General features: G+C 49.3%; 4 protein-coding genes across 5 annotated transcripts; 3 read left to right on the top strand and 1 right to left on the bottom strand.

Moving 5' to 3' along the window:
• The first annotated feature begins 251 nt into the window (after window positions 1-251).
• Window positions 252-7,581, top strand: LOC6525908 (maestro heat-like repeat-containing protein family member 1). Its single transcript, XM_002101692.3, has 9 exons — window positions 252-557; window positions 1,729-1,906; window positions 1,978-4,409; window positions 4,467-5,112; window positions 5,193-5,667; window positions 5,722-5,925; window positions 5,986-6,876; window positions 6,945-7,047; window positions 7,109-7,581. The coding sequence occupies exons 1-9, from the start codon at window positions 395-397 to the stop codon at window positions 7,249-7,251; spliced, it is 5,235 nt and encodes a 1,744-aa protein (XP_002101728.1). The 5' UTR covers window positions 252-394; the 3' UTR covers window positions 7,252-7,581.
• Window positions 7,582-8,051: 470 nt separating this feature from the next.
• Window positions 8,052-10,063, bottom strand: LOC6525907 (aladin). The gene is made up of 5 exons (XM_002101691.4): window positions 9,559-10,063; window positions 9,365-9,497; window positions 9,146-9,297; window positions 8,712-9,088; window positions 8,052-8,478 (listed from the first exon to the last, which is right to left on the bottom strand). Exons 1-5 carry the CDS (start codon window positions 9,960-9,962, stop codon window positions 8,138-8,140), a joined length of 1,407 nt encoding a protein of 468 aa, XP_002101727.1. The 5' UTR covers window positions 9,963-10,063; the 3' UTR covers window positions 8,052-8,137.
• A 268-nt stretch (window positions 10,064-10,331) lies between these two features.
• Window positions 10,332-13,086, top strand: LOC6525906 (CXXC-type zinc finger protein 1). Its single transcript, XM_002101690.4, has 4 exons — window positions 10,332-10,481; window positions 10,534-10,667; window positions 10,744-11,428; window positions 11,494-13,086. The coding sequence occupies exons 1-4, from the start codon at window positions 10,452-10,454 to the stop codon at window positions 12,556-12,558; spliced, it is 1,914 nt and encodes a 637-aa protein (XP_002101726.2). The 5' UTR covers window positions 10,332-10,451; the 3' UTR covers window positions 12,559-13,086.
• Window positions 13,087-13,389: 303 nt separating this feature from the next.
• On the top strand, window positions 13,390-19,801 carry LOC6525905 (extracellular signal-regulated kinase 7). Of its 2 annotated transcripts, none has more exons than XM_039370108.2 (9): window positions 13,390-13,959; window positions 14,083-14,190; window positions 15,625-15,936; window positions 16,024-16,214; window positions 16,282-16,488; window positions 16,548-16,694; window positions 16,762-16,858; window positions 16,920-17,377; window positions 18,054-19,801. In XM_039370108.2, the coding sequence occupies exons 3-9, from the start codon at window positions 15,850-15,852 to the stop codon at window positions 19,744-19,746; spliced, it is 2,880 nt and encodes a 959-aa protein (XP_039226042.1). In that variant the 5' UTR covers window positions 13,390-13,959; window positions 14,083-14,190; window positions 15,625-15,849; the 3' UTR covers window positions 19,747-19,801. The 2 variants fall into 2 exon arrangements, with proteins under 2 accessions (XP_039226042.1, XP_039226040.1); XM_039370106.2 differs by having other exon boundaries at window positions 14,014-14,190.
• The last annotated feature ends 94 nt before the right edge of the window (window positions 19,802-19,895 follow it).

Here is a 19,895-nt window from a genome sequence, read left to right as displayed (position 1 = left end):
GGCATTATCATTACTTGTACTTGCTTCCAATAAAAAGAGAAATTCTACATATTATTCTATTTTAATGTATTTCTTTATTTGAATTTCTAAATTTGAATTTCTGTTGAATTGATTCCCAACTGTGGTTAGTGTCTCCGCTGGAGACCCAAGACACACACCATGGTTGGAGGCCCTGCTAGTGCATGGCGCTTATAAAATGTACTAAAAATGCCACCGCCGTTTTTTCGCAATACAAGTGCAGCCACTCATTGAAAACACAAACAATTTCGCAACGGAGTGAATCGCTTGTTTTTCCGAGTTTTCCGCGATCGCGAAGTGCGCGTTAGTGTTAATCGCTGTCCGAAATCCCGTTAAGCTGGAGAAGTGGAAGAGAACGCGCAATTCCACCAAGAAGATGGATGGGCGAGGGGCTGCTGGCGGTGGCGGCGGGGGTGGCGCTGCCACAGGGGGAGGATCCACCAACAACAAATCAGCTGCTGGAAATAGCGCCGCCACTGGAAATGCCGATGCAGCTGCCGCCTCAGCGGCGCCCGTTGATAAGCCAACGATTCTGGAAGGTAAGAAAAAGTAAACAGTAAATGAAAATGAAAATGAAGACAAAGGAACACTGCTTAATCTCAAAGATAAAGAAGGGTCCATGAAATCTCTTATTAGAAAGCCCCAAACACACACTTACACGAACACAAGTGCTGAGAGCGCTTTAGCGTAAAATGGGCGTTTTGGCCGACCCACCCCCCTCCACTCCAATTGGGATTTGTGATTAGGCTGAAGCGCAGTCTTTTGTACCGTTCTAAAAATAGAACTACGCATTAGGCACAACGCACACATGAGCGCCCAAAAGTAACGGGGAATCCTTTGAGCGAAAGAGAGAGCAGACAAATAACTCTATTTGCGTATCTATGCAAATATGTGCGTGCGTGTGTATGTGTGTGCTAGTGTGCGTGCCTATGTGTACTATGGGGACCTGTTGAGTGTGTGAAGCCCTAAAAAAATGGTCTACAACAACAAGCTGCGGAGTATGACAAATCAATACAACAACATTTCACAATTACACCCACGAATTGCGATTCGATTTGATTAATCATTTGCATGTGTGTGTGTGTGAGTGTGTGCTTGTTTTGGTTTACAGCTATTGTAATTGTCTTAATAAAAATAAAAATAACATTGCGCTGCAAAAAGTCCGCTCGAGTAACGCTAGAAATGCAATCCAATTGGACTTTTGGATCTCTGGGATGACGTGTATTTTAGCTGATAATCAGCTGATTCCAGCATTTCGTTTGGTTTTTACCATTTTCTGTTCAGTTTCATCCAATTAATACATGGTCATATGTACATATGTATGATGTGAAACTCTTTAATTTATGCTAATGTGTCAGACAATTTCAGTTCTTATCAGGAAGTGCTCACAGTTGCGTTCAAACAAATAGGGCTATGCATATTTCAATGTTGTAAAAAATCATCTCATCATCTCTGTAAATCAGTGAATCAATGTGGTTTGTGCTACTTCTGCTACCCTTGCAGCTTGTGCATTTAAATAGTGCTAACTTGACTTTGATCTAGTTACTCGTATTACTGGGTGCTCTCCATTGTTTTTCTCTAAGAGTTCTAACTATAATTAGTCACTTATTTTAAACGACATTATAGTTTTCAAAGGCCAAAGCCACATAAATCGTAGATTATCTAAGACATCTTATAAACCTACTTTAAAACCATTGTTGTCTTTTGCAGGGGTTCTCCACAACATCTTCGATGGACTGATGGACAAGGAGGAGCAGGTGCGGATTGCCATGCAGCAGGCGATCGTGAAGATCCTGGAGTCACATCCGGAACGAGCTGCGGAGTTCCTCAGCGAGCACCGATCGCAGCAGCCCAAGATGAACGATCAAACAGTGGCCATGTTGTTGGAGTAAGTATTCATGGGAGATTCATTGGTGATTGAAGAGTGTCTCTAATCTGTTTGTGATTTCTATATTTCAGCTGCATTCGTCGCGTGGTGGGTGCGGAAACTCCTCTGCCGCCGGCTGCCAATCAGAAACTTATTGCTTTGGCGCTGCAGGAACTCACCAGGAATCCCGAGCACGTGCCCCTTCTACAGAATCCCGCGCAGCGCATCCTGGTGGCCATCGGACGCAGCAGCCCGGAGAGTTGTGAACAGGTGATGGAGGCGCTCCAGGAGAAGGGAACAAGTACAGAAGGTGTGGCCCACTTTATGCTGATGCAGTGCCTCGGTTTGCTGGCCACCGAGAATCCGGCAGGGGTGGTGCCCCACATAAAGGCCATATTGAGCCGGAGCCAGCCGCATCTCGTCGGAATACGGCAGGATCACATCAAGCAGGCACATGCCTATGCCATCGGTAGATTCAGCGAGGCTCTACTGGAGGAGAGCGGCAAGAAGGAGGAGGAGAACTGCTCCACGGAGATCAGTGTGGCCTACGATGTGCTCTTCAATCACTGGCTGCACTCCCGGGAGCCAAAGGTTTGCGTGGAGATACTACAGGCTCTGTCCAGCATGTATCCCCTGCTGCCCAAGGATCGGATTCAGGATCAGGCCGCCCGTTTGGTCCCCCAGATCCTGGCCCTATACCGACGCAGTGTGGACAGGAATGCCGTGACACAGTTCCTCTGCTCCGTGTTGAAAACAAATCTGGCCCTGAATGCCACAGTCTTGGATGGCATAATCGACGTCTTGATCACCCATTTGTTCGACCTGGTCTGCGTTTATCCGGACTATGAGAAACCGCAGACAGTGAAGGGTCACTACGAGGTGCTGCGTTGTTTCCACCTCCTGGCTGGTCATCATCCCTACTCCACCCGCATTATGGACACCCTGTTGATCCATCTGCGAAACAATAGCGAACGTGAGAGGATGAAATCCCTGCTGATACTCACTCATCTGCTCAACTCATGTGCGGCGAATATCGAAAACCGGATTCCAGCGACCATTGAGTGCCTGAAGCAGCTGATACTCGGTGAAAAGGGGATCAAAATGAAGCTAACGCTGCTGAAAACCATTGTGGCTCTCGCCCAAAAGTCCCACATACGGGACAAGGAGTTTGTGTGGTTCGTGGTGAGGCACAGCTGCCGATACTCCAAGCCGAGCCAGGAGCACGGAAGCCAGGAGGAGCACGCCAATCTGGTGCTGAGCTGTGAGAACACCCTGTACATGCTGGCCTCCACGGTGGGCACCTTGGATGAGCTGCTCAAGAGGGAGCTGCTAAACTACTTGATCCTCCTGGACTACACGGATATTTGCGGGAATCTCGCCAAGTGCCTGGCCAGTTTGTTTGCCAAATCACCTCATATAGAATACGATATTGCGGGAGACGATGCCGCCACCGAGCAGTCCACACCGGAGAGCGTGGGTGCTGTTGGCGAGGATCGCAGTGTGATCAAACGCGGAAAGGTTATGGTCCCCGGAGCCGAGACGATTTACGCAAGATGTCTGGCACTTCTGGGCAATCAGCAGTGCATCAAACGATGCTCGAATATTCTGAGTTTTCTGCGCTACTACCATCCTCAGGTGAATCCCGCCCTGGAGGAACTGTGGGAGCGAAGGATACCCGATCTTCTGCTGCAAATCAACAGGGAGAGTGCCTACCGGCAGCTACTCCACGATTTTTTGTTGGAAACTAACGAATTCTTGGGCGGATTGGATGAGAACTTTGCCCAGCGATTGGCCAGTAAGCTGGCGGACCAGATGTACTTGTACCCCATGCAACTGCCCCACTCCGAGTGGCAATTGCCCGACCTCAGTGCCGAGCGAGGCATGCTCCTCCAGGCGGTGGCCCTCACGCTGCTCCAGGTGACCGACGTGGCCTGCATTCACACCAAGATCGATCTCATTGTAACGACTGCCAGGCAGGAACGTTTGGACAAGCATGTCAAGCACGCGGACTACGAAAAGCGCATTGAACCCTGTGCCAGAGCCTTGGGCTACATTTCCCGCCAGCACTTGGGGCATCTGATCAAAAAGCTAACCGAACTGGCCCAAATCGGTGGGCGAAAGCACTCCACCGGTTTCTTTAGCAACCTGCACTTCATCAAGGATACGCACAAGGAGCTGGAGAACTACAAGAGCAACCTGCTGGTGGTCAAGGCCTTTGGTCGCATCATGGACGAAGCCGATCCGTTGCAGTCCATACAGCACCTAGACGAGGATGATACCTTGCTGGGCTTCCTCATCCAACAGCTGGCCGTGCACAAGGACCAAACAATCATGTCGGCTATTCTGCAGACACTGCTCAGCATCTGCAACCAGTTGATAGCCACCAAAGAGCAGCTGCCGGCACCTCTGCGTCACCGCAAGCAGATCATGGAGACGGTCTTCAACATTCCCATCGAGGCGCCCTTCCACGACCTTCCCCTTCTTCCCACGATCCTCAAACTGGGCACGGACTTCATACGGATAGGTAAGGAATTCCTATTACTTAGATGGAACCCCAACTCAATCATTTCATTAATTTTAGGTGGTCCCGATACCGAGGACTGTGTGGACGGCGGTGTGATCTTCGAGATCGCGTGCCGCAACTTCTTCGGCTGTGCCCAGCAGCTAAAGATGAAGTTCGACTCGCAGGAGGAGGATGAGCGCAACAGCTTCCTGGCCAAGCACCTCAACGAATCGCTGCCGCAGTTGAATGCCCTGGTGAGGGCCATCGTTGAACTGGACGCCTCGCCGGCCACGCTGGATCTGATCATTAGCATCCTAGAGGGCTGGACAAGGGATCGCAACTCCGAGGTGCGCATCTGTGCCAGCCACGTCTTCAACAACACCCTTGACGTCTACATCAAGTCCATGAAAATTGGCTGTGAAGCCCCGTCGAAGTTCAATCAGACTGGTCAGATGCTGGGCAAGATTGTGCCCAGGTGCATCGATTCGAATGGCACGGTACGCCAGGTGTCCGTCGAGATCCTGCAGAAGACGCTAGAGATCGCCTGCATCTACGAAACCTTGACGATAGCCAGCATCGATAGCACTGCCGACTGGTTGAAGGAGATCGAGGCCATCAAGGAGCACATCATCACTGACGAGCCCAAGCAGATCTACAATCTGGCCGGCGACATTGCCAAGATTATTGCACTGCGCATCTCCAGCTTTCAGTACCTGCAGTTCTGGTAAGGATTAGCCTGAACGACATTTGTGCTATATATTATATATATATATATGTATGTAACCTGTATATATGTCTTTACAGCAAAACTCTGCTTCATTCGCTGCGTGATCCTGAGCAGAGTTCCACCATAGGCGCCAGTGTTGTACTAAAGTTCTTCATTCAGCAGAAGGGTTCTGAGCTGTTCCACGCCATTCCCGACCTGGTTCGCGACAGTTTGCTGGCCTTGCAGGTGTGCGAGGTGCCCAGGGCGAAGTCTGGAGTGCTCAAAGCTCTGGTGGCCCTCACCAAGCACCATCCCAAGTTGGTGTGTGCCGAAATGCTGTCGCAGCCGCTACCATACGACCCAAATCTGGTGGAGTACTGGCACCTGGTGTGCAACGACCCGGAGTTGACGGGCCTCACGCTGGACAACTTCCTTCAGCTGCTAAGTGGTGCTTCCCTTCAGGAAGGCGGTCAGGAGGCGTCCCTTTCCGAACGCCAGAAATTAGCCAGCGGACAGCCGTTTGCCATTTTCTGCGCCCTGCACGAGATGCTGCCCTGCAAGGACATCAAGGGGGTAAGCGTTTCAAGGTATTCCGATGGGTCTATACTAATTGCTTGCTCTTTTCAGCAACTGGAGGCACGGTTTGCGGACATGTTTTGCATGCTACTCACTTCGCTGAGCAGCTACACCAACTTAGCCGCACCAAATCCCGTGCATAATGTCTCTCTAAGTCCCAACCAGACGCAATCCAGCAAAACCAAGTTCGGCTTCGTGCCCAACAAGGACCTGGTCAAGCTCAATCCCTGCCAAATAGCACTGGAAACGTTCCAGGTGAGTTTATCTAAAAAAAAATACCCCATAACCCTCTATAGCCTATTGCCCCCATTTCAGGCCTTTCTGACCAACCTAGAAATGGAGCAGATTGCCAGCGTGCTGACTGTAAATACCCAACTGGCGAGCAGCGCGGACTGGCACAACTACATCGAATTGCTGACACCCATGGCCATCGGCCTGGGTCAGCAGCTGCACCTGGGAAGTCCGCAGATGAGGCAACTGGTTAATTCGCTGAGCAAATATGTGGCTTCACCATACGATGGTCAAAGAGTGGCCGCCGTGGGTCTTTTCTCCCGATTGGTGCCACTGAAACCCACCGGTGAGCTAGCTGGATCCATATTGCTTCACCTCGGAGCCGCACTGTCCGATCCCAATGCGGTGGTGCGTGGTCTCAGCATCCAGGGCATGGGTTACGTGGGCCAGTTGGGAGAAAAGGAGGCGAAGCGCTACTCGGAAAGTGCCATTGGTGCGCTGTTAAAGGGAGTCGACGACCCGGTGGGCGATTGTCTAATCAACATTCCGCTGGAGAGCATGCGTGGCCTGTCTGGAATTCTGCGAGCTTTGCCTAGCGAGCGGGTGGAGTCCTTCCACGTCTCCCTCGCCATCCGGATTCGACCGTTTCTGGGCAACTATGCGCTGGAGATGCGAGAGGCAGCGATCCAACTGTTTGGCGACATATGCGAGAGCAAGCACGATGATGGGAGCAGTTCACCCACTTCCTCAATGGAGGCATTGAGGGAGCAGCTCATCGCCAATCTCTTCCCGCTGCTTCTGCATCTCAGCGAGAGCGAGGTGGCTATTGCCTCGGCTTGTCGTGGAACACTGCAGCGGGTCTGTCGTCTCCTGACTGCTCCAAAGGTTGTGGAGATGGCGGAACAGCAGTTGGGCGAGGAGCGAGGTCACCAGCTCAACTACAGCAGCTTTGTGCTGGAATTTGTCAAGACAATAGTGAGTTTATAATGTTCTCAACAGGGTTAAACAATATTTCTTCTATATAAATATATATATTTTTTTAGGCACTGGAGCTGACGGATCACATTCAGGACTTCATCGATTCGTGCTTGCCGCAGTTGCGAAGTCAGTGGCCCGAGGTGCGAGGCAGTGCGGCCATCGTAATTGGTAAGTGTACCAATGATTCCCAAGAATTATGGAAGTAAATTTAATCGCTCTATTTTCTTAGGCATCCTGCACAACTTCCTCAGCGAGAGAAACGTCCAAACGGAGACTGTGGCCAGCAAGATTGCCGTGCTGCTCAAGGACGAACAGGCGCTGGTGCGGATGCGGGCAGCCACCGCCCTGGGTTACTTTTTTGGGGACATCTAGAACATCCAGCGGACCAACTCGATTAGATAGATGTGCAACTTTGTTGTGTGTGTGTTTGTAAATTATGACTTAGTATTGCTCCAAGTGTGATCCCTTTGCCTCAGCAATCGTTTCCATATTATGTTTGATATTTAACTCTTTGTTTTGTTATGTAATCGAAAGTCACGTTATATACTATCTGTATACACATAGCATTATTTATATATTTATATCCAAGTTTGTGCGGAGCGTTTTGCATCATTAAGGATGTTGAATGTTATAGGAACTCGTATTCGATAGAAGACTTTGTTACGGACAATAATTACTTCAATATACTGAGTCTATTCAAAATTACCTCGGCTTTTGGGGGCTTATTAAAGTAAAAGAAAAAATAACTATGATTCCACAGCAAATGTGATTCTTTATGTTCTGTTGTCAAAAATTGCTTATATTCCATAAAGGAAATAGTATTTTATTATAAATATTAATAAATTCTTATAAAAGTAATCAGATATTTCAATTGAATCTTGACATTAATTGCAAACAATTGTTGGACCAATTTTAAGCAAAGCTAATTAATTAGGGATTGTTCTCGAATTAATTCAATAACCTTAAAGGTGTAAAACGCTTTGTACATTTCAATCGAATCTGTAATAAAGAGATAAACGTGTGAGGTGTGGCAATGGATTCGCGTTCTTTAGAACTTGTTGCTTGTAAAAGTCAATTACCTGCCACATAGTATAAAAAAAGTATAATTTCAAGCGCCACATCCTCACACCATTAGATTTATCTCAATCCCCTACCATTGTTGGATTCCAAAATAAGGTTAAACTGTTTAACTGTGTATTAACGCTTACAAAAACCAAATCAAATAAAATATTACAATCAAAATCACTAGGCTTAAAGATCAGTCGAAGGCGTAGTACTGGATGCGACCCGACGACCAGGCGATCGTCAGCACGGAGCGATCGTTATCCTTGTAGAGTGGCTGGAAGCAGATGAAGCTCGGGTGCTCCGCCGCCGTCTCCCCGCTTAGATAGTAAGCCGCAGAGATCTGCAGATCGAACTTCTGTATAAAGGTGCGGAAGACAGCGATGCAGTTGGTCGACTTGAATGTGACCACCAGGTAGTTGCCATGCGGATCCCATGCAAGCTGCTGGGCGGGACCACCGATTAGTGTGCGATTCGTATCAATGCTGCAAGCATTCAGATCGGCAATGGGCAGGATTTCCTTCTCATCCGCCGAAGCTGCAAGGGGAAACAAAAACGGAATAAATGAAAATCAACTAGTAAATTGGTGTCAGTTTTTTTTTGTAGTCAGCATTATACAGGCGGTCTGAAAGCTGCAACAGCCGCCAACCTGTTCCTGACTGCTTTGATCTGGGGCAGCCACACGTTGCACCCCTGTACCTGACCACCATTTCAGATCAGACACTGGGAGCAGACTGCCCTTAATTCGTACATAAATCTCTCATACTTACAGGATAGTAGACTCTGTTGCACGAACTGCAGGCGGTAGAGGATCGGTTCGGCACTGCTGACGAAGAGCAGGAATCGACCGCAGGGCGACCAACAGGCTGTTTGGATATAGCCTCCGGGACCGCACACCCATCGTTCGGTGGTCCACTGCTGGTGGCAGTTCCACACACGGAACACCCGGTCCACGGTGGCTGCAAACAGCCAGTCGTTATCCGGCGACCACTTGAGCAGCGAGCCTGGCGGACCCAGACGCTTTAGTGGCTGCATCATTCCGTTGTCCGGCTGCCAGATAATGATAGAACGATCTCCAATGGAGGCGGTGGCCAACTGGGTGCCATCCCTGTTCCACTGCATCGAGGTTATTGGCAGATTATTGGGACTAAAAGGGTGAAGAAGTTAAGTATTTATCAGATAACAATAAACATTCTATACTTACTGTTTGAAAATCTTGCTGGGTGCATTTGTGCGTCCCAAATGCAAAGTGTTCTCTACTTCCCAAAAACAAAGTCCCTGTCGACAACCTATAACGATCTCCGCAGCGCAGAGTGGACGCCACGACATGCAGGTAATCTGCGTTTGGGAAGGACTCTAAAATAAAAGTATGTCCCAAGTAAGCTCACACTCTTATTCAATTATTTCTATTTAGCTTATTTACCTTTAAAACAGTAGCAGTGGTCGCGCTGGAACTTTTTTTGTAAATGCGCACCACATCATCTACACCGGCTACGGCTAAGCTAAAGAGGTGCAGATTCCAGGCAAGGTAGCGCACATCGCTGTTGAGCCAATCCCTGAAAGAATGGGATAGAATGGTTTAGCTATTTATTGGTTAGTTGGCTGTGTTCCACGCACCTTGTCTCCGCGAACTGTGCAATCCGTTCTGCACTGAGCTCCTGGGTGTGCGGAAGGATCCTCAGTCTCAGTCCGGTGGCCAGACCCAGGAGTCGTGCAATTAGATCACCCGCCTGGGCGATCAGCGGCGCCTGCTCCCGGCTCTTAGGGCTGCGTGCCTCCTCCAGCGACTCCCAGAATCCGCCATCGAAGAAGGTGCGAGTTATCCGCTTTAGGACACCCTCATTCACGGACACGAAGCTTTGTCCGCCGTAAAATCTCTGACCAGCCGGATTGGCCAGCAGTTCGCTGTTCAGGTTTATCTGCGGATAGCGCTCCAGCTCCGGGATGTGATTGTGCCGCAGCGCCAGATCCGGCAGCGTGGAGAACGGCGGACACTGTTTCAGGTTGCTCAGGGCCGCCATAATTTCGGATTATTCACATTCAATTCAGTTCAATGGAGAAAAAATGCTAACAAAATACAACGAAAAAACCGCGCGGTGATTAGAGGTGAGAGAAATTCGATTATATCTGTGATAAATTGAAGTTTTTTGGGCTATCGATGTTTGATTATAAGCCAACTTTAACAAACGAGTCAGTAAGTTGTGGAGTGCGTTTAAATTCTTAAGAGTCTTTCTGAATATCGAAAAATAGTTATTTATTTAAATTTTTATAATTGAGCAGTCATACATCGTTTAAAATCTACAACGTAGTGTTATGCATATTATTTTAATTTTTTTTATTCGACCACCATTTATCGATGCGATGGCGGGCAATAAAATCCTACTATCCTATCGATATTCTCTGTTATGCCATCTCCATCAGGTGGTCCACTTAGTCCGAGGTAATCGCAAAAAAAAACTTAATTCTCGGACTTGAAGTTGGACTTGAATTTCCAGAGAGATTTGTGCAAGATGACGGACAAGCGCAAATATAAGAAAACCGTAAGTTCCGCCCACTATGATGTTTTTAACTACAATCTGATTGTGTCAACAGAAAGAGGAAATCAGGCGGGAGATCGCACGGGAGTTTGACCTGCCGGAGCGCAAATCCAAGATAGCCACCATACTCAAGCAGGAAGATCAGGCGTACTGCATATGTCGCACCTCCGACTGCTCCAGGTTCATGATGTGAGTTCCCTGGCCCTCAAGTGGGAGTCCTTGGCGTGGAGATTCCGCCTAAACACTTCTACCCTTCGCATTCCAGAGGCTGCGATGGCTGTGAGGAGTGGTACCACGGCGACTGCATAGGGATCACCGAGAAGGAGGCTAAGCACATCAAACAGTACTACTGCCGGCGCTGCAAGAAGGAGAATCCAGAGCTACAGACCATATTCCGCCTGGTGGCCACCGAACGGGCAGCCGCGTCGAACGCCGCCTCTACAAGTCTCAATGCCCCGGGCGTGGGTCCACCAGGCGCTGCGCCTGCTGCTGCACCGTTGGCGCCCGCAACAACCAGCCAGCAGGCATCGTCGACCACGGCGGCAATGAAGCGCAAGAACAGCAGCGCCCGAGAACCAAAGATGGGCAAACGATGTGGTACCTGCGAGGGATGCCGGCGTCCCAATTGCAATCAGTGCGACGCGTGTCGCGTTCGCGTGGGCCACAAACCGCGCTGCATATTCCGCACCTGCGTCGTCCAGGCGGCGACGGCCCTAAAGGAGACGGCGCCAAGTCAAGCGGGTCCAGGTAGGAAGCGGGAGAAGGCAGCGCCCAAGGAACGCAATGCCCAGGTGGGCCTGCGAGCAGCCAGTCCGGAGGATATCCTTAATCCGGAATTGGAGGGCTTGCGCCAGTGCCACGGACCCAATTGTTGTTGCCAGGCGAGGCCACAGAGCAAGTACTGCAGCGATAAATGTGGCTTCAATCTGGCCACCAATCGCATCTTTCAGGTTAGCATTTTTCTCCGGCCAGACTATGAGCCGCAATTTAACACCAACGTCCTTTATACTCTCAGGTTCTGCCGCAACGGCTGCAAGAGTGGAACCTAACGCCCAGCCGCGCCGCCGAGGAATCACGCAAGCATCTTGACAGCATTCGTCAGAAGCAGTCTCTGGTGCGATTTGCACTCGCCGAGCTGGAGAAGCGCGCCGAAGAGCTCAACATGGTGGTGGAGCGAGCCAAACGCAGCTCCATCGATACAGTGGGGTCACAAGACACCGCCGACATGGAGGACGAACAAAGCATGTACTGCATTACCTGTGGCCACGAGATTCACTCGCGTACGGCAATCAAGCATATGGAGAAGTGCTTTAACAAATACGAATCGCAGGCCAGCTTCGGGAGCATATTCCAAACGCGTATGGAGGGCAACAATATGTTTTGTGATTTCTATAACCCGGCAAGTAAGACATACTGTAAAAGATTACGTGTATTGTGTCCGGAGCACAGCAAGGATCCGAAGGTGAACGACACGGATGTGTGCGGTTCGCCCTTGGTGAACAACGTCTTCAATCCCACGGGCGAATTTTGTCGCGCGCCCAAGAAGAATTGCTTTAAGCACTACGCCTGGGAGAAGATCCGGCGGGCGGAAATCGATCTGGAACGTGTGCGTCAATGGCTCAAGATGGACGACCTGATGGAGCAGGAGCGCATGCTGCGGCAGCAACTGACCTCTCGAGCGAATCTACTTGGCCTGATGCTGCACTCCACTTACAACCACGAGGTGATGGACGAGCTGGTGCGTAAACAGCAGGAGCATCTGGCGGAGTTCGAGAAGCAGAAGCGACGCCAGGCTCACCAGCAACAGATGCAGGCGCAGCAAAAGCAGTACCAGGAGAAGCAGAAGCTAATGCAGCAACAACAACAGCAGCAGCAACAACAGCAGCAGCAACAACAACAGCAGCAGCAACAACAGCAGCTGCAGCAGCAACTGCAGCAGCAACAACAGCAACTGCAGCAGCAACAGCAACAACAAATGCTGCAACAGCAACAGCAACTGCAGCAGCAACAGCAGCCGCAGCAGCAGATAGTCCAATTGCCACAGAAAACTCAAATTATTTACCTGCAGCGAAAGCCATAGATTCGTAGTCCCCGAATCATAGTAAGAACTAACAATAAACTGACATGCAAGAAATATTTTTGTACGACAATCCATCCAGTAATCTTTTAACTTACCCCCGCCGCAAAGTTTCTAGTGTCGCGTTTCTCCGGGCAACCGCATAACACGCTCGCCGGCTGTTGAGTTCCCGGCTAGAAGGAGGTTGCTACGCGCCGGGATCGGGGGTACGCCCATGTTTGTTATTGAAAACTAAGCATCAAATATGCATTTATTGATAGCAACCCGCCCGTAAAGGGACAAGGCTACATTGGGCCAGCTCACCCATGGATATCATTCACATAGATTACTTTAGCATATACGTTAATATTAATTTATTAATTTGATTAAAGCTATTTATAATATTTTTTATACACGATTTGTTTTCTGTTCATTGTTAGTTTGTATTTTGGCGCTCTTCCCCTAATTGTAGGCTTTTTTAAACGCCCTTAAAGTAATTTAGATAGATAGTAGAATGTTATTAGAGCATTAAACAAAGTCATGGACCACCTACAACTTTTTTATCTCCTGCCTTGCCTAAGCCACCGATTCCGGCTGTTAATATCCGAAACCATGGTTCCGGGTTAATGATATACACGGGTCCACCGCAGAACTTTTCAAAAGAGCAGAAGGGGGGCAACCATTGGAAACGGCAGGACTTTGAAAACGATGGAAACTATGTTGTAGAGTGGGAATGCGGGGAGCAAGACACCAAAGGGATGTCAGGACACCCGGACACAAGTGCAGTCGAAATTTCAAGCGAGTCCGGGCAATCAAGTAGTCGTGGCGATTTGTGACTGTCGACCCAGACAAGCTGTCAACGATGCCAGTCGTAGTCCGGAACTTTTCTACATCATACACGACCTTCTGATTTCAAACCCGGATTCCAAACACACACTCTTTTTCTATTCGATTCCGAATCTTTTATTTTGTAAAATCATAACGGAAGCGTGAGCGCCGGAGTGCCTATAGATACCAGGTGACCATATGCCATATGGACTCGTTCTCCTCCGATCCGCATCTACGTTGATCTCATATATATATGTATATATATGTATGCTTTTAATTCCAATTTCAAAACTGTGCAAATTGAGACGCGCGTGGTCTGCGAGTGAAATATACAAATTGTCCAGTCGCTGCCGCTGATCCCAAAACTAATTCGGCAGGATTCAATCCACGTGAGCCGATATTACGAAAAATTTAAGGACTGCTTCATGAGTTGGCAGTGGGAAGCCCTAAAAGGACGAAGTAGAATAGATATTGCGTTCGGTGGAGCTCAACATCAGAACGGGATCAAATAGAGATATTTTACGTGTTTTGTTTCGTGTGTTCCCCGTGTTCAAGGTCCTGAACTGTTTCGAGGACAGCTCATCGCATTGACTACAGGTTGGTGCATCCAAGCGATATATATCTATACAATTAATACGAAACATCCTACAGTTCTGGTTGCATCTTGTGATTCACGTTACGTTTGTGTTCTTTTCTAATTTTTATTGTGCAAATTACCAGTTTACTTTCAAGCACCACACACATATCCATACGGCAAGTTGCCGGGTCGCTTCGTCTCCTAGTTAGCCACCATTCTACATATCCTGCGAATCCTGCCTCCTTTTACGGGTAAGTGACGTGCTCCACTTCAAAACTTTTGTGCCAAATTCAATCGCTCCGATTTGCCTGTTGTTTTCGGGCTACACTGGCAAACAGAAAGTAGATTTCCTTTGCGAATATTTTTTGGGTCGTTTTTATAGTTGATTTAAAACATATACCTATATATATTCCAGTTAAATTCGGTTGCGCTTGCGCACAATTACGCGCCATTTGAGTTTAAAGCAGGGCTGCATTGCAAGCGAAGTCCGTTGCCTACTTTCCAGCGTAAAACTGGAATTCCTTGAAATAACGGCTCCATTCGAGATCAGATTCTTGCGAATTTCGATTTCGAACGCGATTTTTGTTGAACTGTGCTGGCCTTTGCCATATGAGTGTACTTGTGCCTATTTATTTGTTAAACAAATTCATTTGCCATGCTTTGTTGGTGATTTTCGTTCAGCCAGATTGCATGCCACGTATTTCCATTTGATTGTTTTGCGGCGTTTCTTGCAGCAACAATAATAAAAATAATAAAAGCAACAATAACTGAAGTAGGCGCAGTAACAGTAATACAGTAGACACTCCTATGAGTGGATGTTCGAGAAATTATCTATACCCTTTACCTCTTTACCCTTTATATATGTACTTTTTGTACACGATTATAAAGTGTGTTATAAATGAGAATGGATAATGCAAAGCTCTTTCTTTCGTTCTCTGCAGCGAGTGCTCACTGTGCAGCCGCGCACCGTTACATGACGTTGCCCTGGGCACTTGAGGGTCCACTGTAGGCATTGCCAGGCCATCAAATTGGGTCTCTCGTTTTCGCTTTCGCCTTCTCCCCGATCGATCTAACAATAATTCGGTTTCAATCAGGTCCGCCTCGCGATTTATTTATTCGTTTGCTATTTTTTCCCCGCTTTTTATTTGTGCTCCCGTTATGGCCGTTGTTCCGTTTCCGGTGCATTTGCATGCAGAGAGAGAAAAGGCGATGATCCCTTCTCACAATGATCGAAAAATCGTTCTTTTTTTTATACGACTTTTTACTTTGGCTAACAATGGGTTTTAATAACAATGCAATATAGTACATATGTATGTAGATGTTTTAAACAGATGCTCAAATTATAATTCAGTTATACTGAATGTAAATTAAAATGTATTATTTTTTATTTCAAACATCCATTTCGATCTTATTTGTATAGTCTTCTTTCACTGTGGAGTTTTGCATTGCTTTTGTTGGCGTTTAATTTTATTTTACATACTTGATGCCGTTTGCATATGGGAGCGAGCACGCGAGGACGAGGGCCCCAGATGCTCCAGTTGGAGCCGCAAAACCACTCGGGCGCCACTGCCACTGCCACATCCACGCGCAACAGCAACAGCAACAGCAACAGCAACAGCACCAGCACCACAGTGAATGCCAGCTAACTGATAACTTTCGCACTCGCATCTCTCATCCATCCACAGTGAAGCAGCCAAGCGGTGCTGGAGCTCTCGCGGCTCTGCCACTCCAGGAAGCTGGTGATGCTAGAGTCGCAACCAGCGTAACTAGAAACCCACTGCGATCACATCACAGCTCATCGGCACCTCGTAGCTGGCGAAGAAGTCCCAGCATCCCAATTGGCAGTAGCGAGCACAAGGATAGGGGGCAAGGATAGGGATCAGCAGAGGGCCAAGGAGGAGGAGCAGGCAATGGCCAACCCAACCAATATTCCCGCTCACGAGCGACGCATCCATGAGCTGGACCAAACCGTAGAACGCATCTTCGATGTGCGAAAGGTAAGTCAAAATATGCATTCCAGGATGTACTCTCAGTTAAGAGGTATCATTAGTCGTAACAATACATAACTATTTCGTCTGTTTCAGCGCCTGGGCAAGGGTGCCTATGGCATCGTTTGGAAGGCCACGGATAGGCGACAAAAGAACACGGTGGCCCTGAAGAAGATCTTCGATGCCTTCCGCGATGAAACCGATGCGCAGCGCACCTACCGTGAGGTGATATTCCTGCGCGCCTTTCGCCACCATCCCAACATCATCCGACTGGTGGATGTCTTCAAGTGAGCTCATTAAAACATGGCACTCGTTAATATATATTCTATAGTTTTCTTAATGCATTTTACGCAGGGCCGCCAACAATTTGGATTTTTATTTGGTGTTCGAGTTCATGGAAAGCGATCTGCACAACGTGATCAAGAAGGGCGATGTCCTCAAGGACATTCACAAGCGTTTCGTCATGTACCAGCTGATCAATGCCATCAAGTACATGCACTCGGGCAACGTCATCCACCGGGATCTGAAGCCCAGCAACATCCTGATCGATAGCAAATGCAGGTAATATTCATGTGGCTTAATCAGCAGTGACTTTTGCTATTCTATTGCCCCATTTGCAGGCTCAAAGTGGCCGACTTTGGACTGGCCCGAACTCTCTCCTCGAAACGCAAGGCCGACTATGATGCTTTGGACCAGGAGGGCATGTTGACGGATTATGTGGCCACTCGTTGGTATCGCGCCCCCGAAATTCTGGTCGCCAGTCGCAGGTGAGTACTATGTTTAGCTTGGATGATGGGCTGCTGCTGCTAAGTAGTTCGTTTTGTTTCTTACCAGCTATACCAAAGGCATCGATATGTGGGGCCTGGGCTGCATTCTGGGCGAGATGATCAGACAGAAGCCTCTATTCCAAGGCACAAGCACTGTCAATCAGGTAGCAGTGTATCTATACCTCTTAATAGTTAGGATGCTAATATACATTTATTTGTTTGTAGATTGAGAAAATCGTGACTGCCCTGCCGGATGTGACGCAGCGGGACATCGATTCGATTGGAGCCAGCTTCGGCAGCGTCCTGCTGAGCAAGAAGATCCATCGCGACCGACGCCATTCGCTGGACGAGATGTTGAGGAATTGCTGTGATGACGCCATTTCGCTGGTCAAGTCTCTGCTGGTGCTGAATCCGCATCTGCGGCTGACCGCCAAGGCGGCCATTCAGCATCCGTATGTGAGTCGCTTCCGGACCGCGTCGGCGGACATGGAGCTCCGCGTGGACATCCAGCCGCCGCTAAGGGACGATGTGCGCTACGGAGTCGACCAGTACCGCAACAATCTGTACGACATGATGGGTCGCGAGTCCAGCAGCAGTGCCCGCACGCTCAGCAATGCCACACCATCCACGCCGTCCAATCGGGATGACTCCGTGAAAACCGTCCGAGTCACGACGCGAACCAGGTGAGTTGCTCTTGGGAATCTCTGGACCTTGGGTTGTGGGAGTAGGGCTGGGCTAGTCTAGTTTGTGGCGAGGGCTAGTGGAGGAGCTTCTCTAGCTGCTCGTCCCCTCTTTCAGATTGCGTCGCCCCTAGCATAGGCGTGCCACCTCCACGGTCACCAGCACATCCCATCTGCGTCAGCAGGACACATCCAAGGAGCGGGAGGACTCCGTGGAGTCCAGCACAGTGCAGCGCCCACTCAAGGAGCGACTGCATCGTTCCAGGCAGCGAAAGGCACATCCCATGCGTCTCAGTCAGGGCCAAAGCCAGTAGCATACTAAGCTGATTGGCTATCGTCCTCCAATGGTTTCTTTGTTCATCAGAATAAAGGTGATCCGTGTTTATATGTATCTCAGTATTTATCATTTCTAACCGGCAATTTCATTTCATTACAATAGTTAACATTGCAAGCACAATAGATTAGTGATTTATGATTAGGTTAATCATACATATGTGTGAACATTCATAATTCTAAATATGTCATTGGAGAATTGTAATATGAAATCCCCTAATGAACTTCTTATACCGTAAGAGCAAACCCACTTAACCCAGCCCAATCGTACCCATTATGTGATAAACATTCCTGCCTGGCGAATCACCAATCACCAGTGTCCAACTCATCCCAATCCCTCCCCCAGGACAGCGAGTGTCAGCCAAGCGACCACAAGCCCGGCGGAGAGAAAGAAGGAGCCGTATTCCTTCGAGGTGACCCAGACGCGCAGGAAAATTAAGCTGCTGGTCTCCACATCCAAGACGAAGGCAAAGGAGACCAATCGCACGGAGAACGCCGTTTCGCATGCCCATATTGCGCCGCCTCCTGCGGCTGTTCCTGCTGCTGCTGCTCCTGCTCCACCTGCTCCTCCTTCTACACAGGGAAAATCAGGAGAGAAAACTGCGCAAAAATGCCGCCACAACCATGTGCCCATCCAACGGGAATTGGCTGCCGTGGCAGCGGTGGCTCGGCGCAAGAAGAGCACCTGGCAATCGCAGGCGCAGACGCAAGGGAAATTTCATGCCGAGGCAAAGGCCCAAGTTCAGGCGCTGCTCCTCACACAGAAAATAAACATCGATGGTTCCCCCGCGAGGATGCGCCAGGATAACCATACCCATGGCCAGACGCAGGCGACAGTGCCCCCACCAATGAATCGTTCGCTGCGCAAGATAAGCCAAGAGAAGAAGCCCAAGGAGAAACCCCACAAGGCTGAGGTCAGCAAGCCCACTGTTGTGACGACATACCACAGAAGGGAGCGGTACCTCACGGCCGAGGAGAGGATGCAGCGCCGGCAGCTGGAGATTCAGCAGAAGAAGGAGGAGGAAAAGGTGTGCCAGCAGCAGATCGAACAGGAACACGAGCTGAGGGTGAGCCAGCGCAGGCGGATGACCGAGAACTATCGACTTATGGAGGCGGAACGCGATCAGTTGGAGGAGATGGCCGAGCAGGAGGCGCAGGCCAAGGCGTACAAGGAGATAGCCAGGAAGGTGTGGAAGCTCACCGAGAGGAAGGAGGATGACTCGTTGCCCAAGGATCAGAAGGATGATTCGACCATCTTAAACTCATGCGCTAGCAAATGCTATCGCGAACGGATCAGTCACCTGGAGCTAGAGATGGAGAAGTGCAAGGAGCAGTTGGTGGACTTTGTCGAGGAGCATCGGGATCTGCTGAACTACGACAACTTGCGCTACCACTTGGAAAAGCTGCAGCCCTTAAAGAAGGACAGTGAGCACGAGGATGGGGACGACGGTAGACCACTGCCGGAGGGCAGTGGTGATCCCGGCTCCCAAAGCTACGAGAACTTTCTCCAGGAGCAAGAAAAGGAGCGACAGCGCCAGGTGCAGGAGTTCTTGGCCCGCGACGAGACCAATGAGTACGATAACCTCAATCTGGACAACGCCTACAGAGCCAAGTACTATCATCTGTTTAGGGATATAACAGGTGGATCCTCCTCGCCGGACAGTGGAAGACGCGATTCCGGTTCGGAGCCATCCCCGGAGCGCGATTACTCGCGCGACTATGCCGACTACTTTCCCAACTACTCCGACCTGGAGGAGGATTGGAAAGAACAGGCGCATCCGGTGGAGCCGCGGCGGCAGCACGAACGCACAGAAAAGTCACGCCGGATGAAGGAGCGCCTGGAGGATCAACGTCAACGCCGGGACCGCCTGCTGGCCCAGCAGAAGGCCAGCCGGAAGCAGCACGAAGAACTGGGACTCCATCACAAGGTGCACCGCCATCATCACCAGCACCACGCGGCCAGTGGACCTCGCTACGATCCCATGCGTCTCAGGGAGCACGACATTCAGGAGGCGAACTTCTCCACGGAGCTCATCTGATCTGTCCTTGAATATTTGTCCCAGTCTTGACGCAATATATATTTTGAAACGCGAATGGGCCAATCTTTGGAGTAAGTGGATCGGGATTTCCCTATCTTGTATTGTAACGATAATTGGGATTGTAAAGCAGGTTCTCTTTGTGTATAGTA

This window comes from Drosophila yakuba, chromosome X (assembly GCF_016746365.2).
Source record: "Drosophila yakuba strain Tai18E2 chromosome X, Prin_Dyak_Tai18E2_2.1, whole genome shotgun sequence".
NCBI lineage: Eukaryota > Metazoa > Arthropoda > Insecta > Diptera > Drosophilidae > Drosophila > Drosophila yakuba.
The sequence above is the reverse complement of the archived record's forward strand: the minus strand, read 5'-3'. Positions and strand labels throughout refer to the sequence as shown.

Bases quoted from the DNA above. Each gene is read 5' to 3' on its own strand.
- LOC6525908 (XM_002101692.3), top strand. From the start codon at position 395: ATGGATGGGCGAGGGGCTGCTGGCGGTGGCGGCGGGGGTGGCGCTGCC. The intron at 1,907-1,977 runs GTAAGTATTCAT...TCTATATTTCAG, and splicing joins ACAGTGGCCATGTTGTTGGA to CTGCATTCGTCGCGTGGTGG. The intron at 5,668-5,721 runs GTAAGCGTTTCA...TGCTCTTTTCAG, and splicing joins CCTGCAAGGACATCAAGGGG to CAACTGGAGGCACGGTTTGC.
- LOC6525907 (XM_002101691.4), bottom strand. From the start codon at position 9,962: ATGGCGGCCCTGAGCAACCTGAAACAGTGTCCGCCGTTCTCCACGCTG. The intron at 9,498-9,558 runs GTGCGTGGAACA...CCATTCTTTCAG, and splicing joins GCACAGTTCGCGGAGACAAG to GGATTGGCTCAACAGCGATG. The intron at 9,298-9,364 runs GTAAATAAGCTA...CTTTTATTTTAG, and splicing joins CCACTGCTACTGTTTTAAAG to AGTCCTTCCCAAACGCAGAT.
- LOC6525906 (XM_002101690.4), top strand. From the start codon at position 10,452: ATGACGGACAAGCGCAAATATAAGAAAACC. The intron at 10,482-10,533 runs GTAAGTTCCGCC...TTGTGTCAACAG, and splicing joins AGCGCAAATATAAGAAAACC to AAAGAGGAAATCAGGCGGGA. The intron at 10,668-10,743 runs GTGAGTTCCCTG...TTCGCATTCCAG, and splicing joins GACTGCTCCAGGTTCATGAT to AGGCTGCGATGGCTGTGAGG.
- LOC6525905 (XM_039370108.2), top strand. From the start codon at position 15,850: ATGGCCAACCCAACCAATATTCCCGCTCACGAGCGACGCATCCATGAG. The intron at 15,937-16,023 runs GTAAGTCAAAAT...CGTCTGTTTCAG, and splicing joins GCATCTTCGATGTGCGAAAG to CGCCTGGGCAAGGGTGCCTA. The intron at 16,695-16,761 runs GTGAGTACTATG...GTTTCTTACCAG, and splicing joins ATTCTGGTCGCCAGTCGCAG to CTATACCAAAGGCATCGATA.